The sequence below is a fragment of the Sciurus vulgaris genome (assembly GCF_902686455.1).
Source record: "Sciurus vulgaris genome assembly, chromosome: 7".
In the NCBI taxonomy this organism is placed as follows: domain Eukaryota; kingdom Metazoa; phylum Chordata; class Mammalia; order Rodentia; family Sciuridae; genus Sciurus; species Sciurus vulgaris.
The window spans coordinates 129,784,040-129,787,685 of record NC_136467.1 but is presented as its reverse complement, the minus strand read 5'-3'; the positions used below and the strand labels follow the sequence as shown (position 1 = coordinate 129,787,685).

At 46.1% G+C, this 3,646-nt stretch overlaps 1 protein-coding gene across 1 annotated transcript; it reads right to left on the bottom strand.

Moving 5' to 3' along the window:
* Positions 1-234: 234 nt before the first annotated feature.
* LOC306665783 (uncharacterized protein) lies at positions 235-3,074 on the bottom strand (the record flags this gene model as incomplete). Its single annotated transcript, XM_079147397.1, has 2 exons — positions 2,763-3,074; positions 235-1,677 (listed from the first exon to the last, which is right to left on the bottom strand). The coding sequence occupies exon 2, from the start codon at positions 1,675-1,677 to the stop codon at positions 235-237; it is 1,443 nt and encodes a 480-aa protein (XP_079003523.1). The 5' UTR covers positions 2,763-3,074.
* Positions 3,075-3,646: the final 572 nt, after the last annotated feature.

Below are 3,646 nucleotides of genomic sequence, written 5' to 3'. Positions count from 1 at the left end.
ATCCCACTCACAACTCAGTGGGGGAGTAAATTTTCTGGTAATAGGCCGTCCAGACACTCCTTGCACCATTATAGTATTAGAGGAAAGAGGTCCAGGATAAGAGGTGAGCACTGAAAAACTGGCGCCAGTATCTAAGAGGAAGTTGACCTCGTGGCTCCCTTCGGAGAAGCATACCTGGGGCTCCAGCGTAGTGATAGGAGTTACGGGAGCCGTTAGAATCGGCCCCGGGCCCCATCAGGCCTGTGTGGAAGAGTCTGGCCTCAAGGACCTACGCCCCTGGGGACAGTCACTTTTCCAATGATTGCCTTGACATTTAGGGCAGGGCTCCAGCGGTGGCCGTTTGGCTTGGGGACATTCCCGTTTGAAATGTCCCTCCTCTCCACAACGGAAACAAACCCCTTTTGTGGCCTGAGGTACATTCCGTTTTCCTCCTGTTTCACCCGGGAAGCTAACTCCTCTTAGGGCTAAGACCAGGGCTTCAGTCTTTTTCTTGTCTCTACGCTCTTTTTCCTTCTTTTCCTCTACATCTCGATTATAAAAAACGGAAGTTGCAAGTCGGAGGATATCATCTAAGGATTGATCAGGGCCATATGCCAATTTCTGTAATTTCCTCCGAATGTCTGGGGCTGACTGAATGATAAATTTGTCCTTTAAAAGTAAACGGCCCTCTGTGGATTCAGGATCCACGGTGGTGTGTTTTCTCATTGCCTCCCTGAGTTTCTCCATAAAAATAGCTGGGCTTTCCTTGGGACCTTGTATAATTTCAGAAACCTTGGAATAGTTAATAGGCTTCTGTTTGATTCTCCTAAGGGCCTCGAGGACTAACATTTGGAAGTGTCTGATCTTCCAAGCATCCTGTTCATCATTTGGATCCCAGTCGGGATCATTTCTTGGAACTGCCTGTGCTCCCGATGGATAGTTGGGTTTAGATCTAGTTTGGGCTCCTGGGGCATGAGCAAGGTGTAGGTCATCCCCAAATTGTTCAGCTGCTTTTAGGGTGGTTTCCTTCTCATTAGAGGTTAAAGTCTGGTTAAGTAACAGGATAATATCTTTCCAGGTGAGGTCAAACACCTGGCATAGGTTTTGAAATACCTCAATATATTTATCTGGATCTTCTGAAAATTTCCCTAGGTCTGTTTTTATCTGTCTTAGGTCTTGGAGGGAGAAAGGGTTGTATACTTTAATTGGTCCAAATTCTCCTCCTGGTATCTCCTGGAGAAGTAGTATATTTGATTTGTCCACTGGGGCAGATGGAGAAGGACCAGAGTATGGAGGACAGGAGGCCTGCTGATGGACATTAGCAGAAAATTTCTTTCCCTCAGTAGGTGACTCTTTAAGGTTTTCTTCCTTTACGGTAGTGGTTATGGCTGAGTCTATTTTACATTGTTGGCATAATTTGGGGTCTTCCCTTAAAATAAAGAAGATCTGAACATAAGGTACCTCACACCATTTTCCTTCCCTTTTGCAAAATCTATCAAGCTGTAAAATGGTATTAAAATTTATACTTCCCTCTGGCGGCCAAGATTCTCCATCAGACAGTTTGTATTGAGGCCAGGCCTGGCGGCAGAAGAAAATGAGGCGCTTTTTCTTGAGTGTCTGTGGGTCAAATTTGTCCCAGTTTTTCAGTATGCAGGCTAGTGGTGAACCTGGCAATACTGTTGAGAGTGAAGCTCCCATCTAAGTGGAAGAAAAGAAAAATAGACCTCAGGGCACCAGAGACCATTTTTAGGGACGTCTCCCTAAGTTTGAACTTCCATACGGTCCAGAAAACCTGTCTCTCGCTACTTGGCTTTGCCAAAGTGATTTCTGGCCTTCTTTGGCAAAGTGCTAGGGTTCTAGTTTGCCCTGTGCTAGAGACCCTTGGAGGATTCAGACTTAAGGGCATTACTGCTTTCCTCCCTGCCACTATAAATTCCTAATTAAGAGGGACCCACAACAAAAGAAGAATTGCACATCTTCTTGCCTATTTTGTAGACTAAAGGAATCTCCAAAGGGTGAGGGGGACACCTATTGATTGTTACACACATAATACCTTGTTCTCTGAGGGATTCAAGGGAGGGGTCAAATTAAAATATACATCCTCCCTGCAGCTTAGAACACACTGAGCACCTTTAAGCACAGGAAAACTTTAAACAAACTAGCAAAGGCTAAATATGCCAACAAAGATAACCTGAGCATTCTTCTACTAATTTTCTTATGTCTTTCTCTTAATCCTACCATCTGAATATTTAATGTCTGATCGGTGAGTGAAAGGGAAACATCCAGGAGGGAATGGATGTGTGTGGTGTGCTGCATGGCCCATACGGAGGCAAATGTAATTGGCACTTTCCCTCAGTGCCATTTGTCTACCGATTGCCTTGGATACCCCTTAGGGCGGTCGGGAGGGGGAATCCGGAGAAGGAACCTTTGGGGTCCACCAGAGAGTAGCCCGGGCCGAGAACCCCGCAGTTGTTCCAATCCTTCCTCCGCCTCCACGCATCCTGGGCAGATCAGGACTAGGGACACTGTGTACTCACGGCAATTGCGCTCCGGGCCTGGACAGAAAAGTAGGAAACGGCTTCAGCAGAGCCCCAACATGCCTGCAGAACAGGTGATTGGAAACTTGCCTGGGCCGGGAAACCTTTCACCCGAGTCTTAAGAATGGCGGCTGCACTAACTGCTTTTACATAGCCGACGGGTGCCCATTTTGCCCTCCAGAAAGAAAGAGACAGAAAGATGCACCTCGAACAGATTGAGGTGCACGAAGAGAAAAGCTTACTTACCTCGGTGTAGATCTCAGTGGGACCTCCAAATCTGATACCGCTCTTTACCGGTGACGAGTCCTGCTTCCTCAGGTGTTGAAGTATAACGCCGGAGAAGCACGCCGAGGCAAATGTAGAGTGGAAAATGCAGCTTTATTAAAGAAAAGTAAAAGCAGACTTCTCCCGGGTGGAAGAAGGGGACCCAAAGGCGGAATCCGTGGGATGAGCAAATCCTGTCCTTTTTATGGGTTTTATTCTCCCATTCTCTCCCCTTATCTCTTTCCTTCCTGCCTACGGGATTAGGCCTGGTTTTGCAGGTGAGAAGCGGATGGGGCAGGGGGAGGGCCAAAGTGACTCAGGCAGGTAAGGGCCCAGGGGGCATTAATCAGCATCTTCCTGCCTGCAGTCTCTGACAGGCGCAGGTAAATTTGGTTATCAATGGGTTCTGCAGGTCCTTGACATTCCATTCTCCCACAGCAGTCTCCAACTGCCAGAGGCAGATGGCTTTATGGCCTCCATTTTCTCGATCTGACCCGATTCCCTATTTCTACACTAACTTCCTGTCCTCAATTCTGGCTTCATTATTACTACTTTTAAATAAAACCTGCTTAATATGCTTGCCTAGGCGTGCTTCTCTAGTGTTCAAACTTCAACATTAGAGGAAGCAGGATTCGCCATCTGTAAACGGTGGTAATCAGCAACTAGGTTGGTCATGGTAATTTTCAAACATTTCTCAAAAGGTGATGATTTTTTAGAATCTGAAAGATTTTATTTTCCTGGGCCTAAGGACAGCTACTGGAAACTGCTTTTTTTTTTTTTTTTTTTTTTTTTAATTGTAGTTAGTAGTACTCAGAGTAATTGTCACGAGTGGCAAGGAGGAGTCAATGAGAGTAAATTTGGTCCAA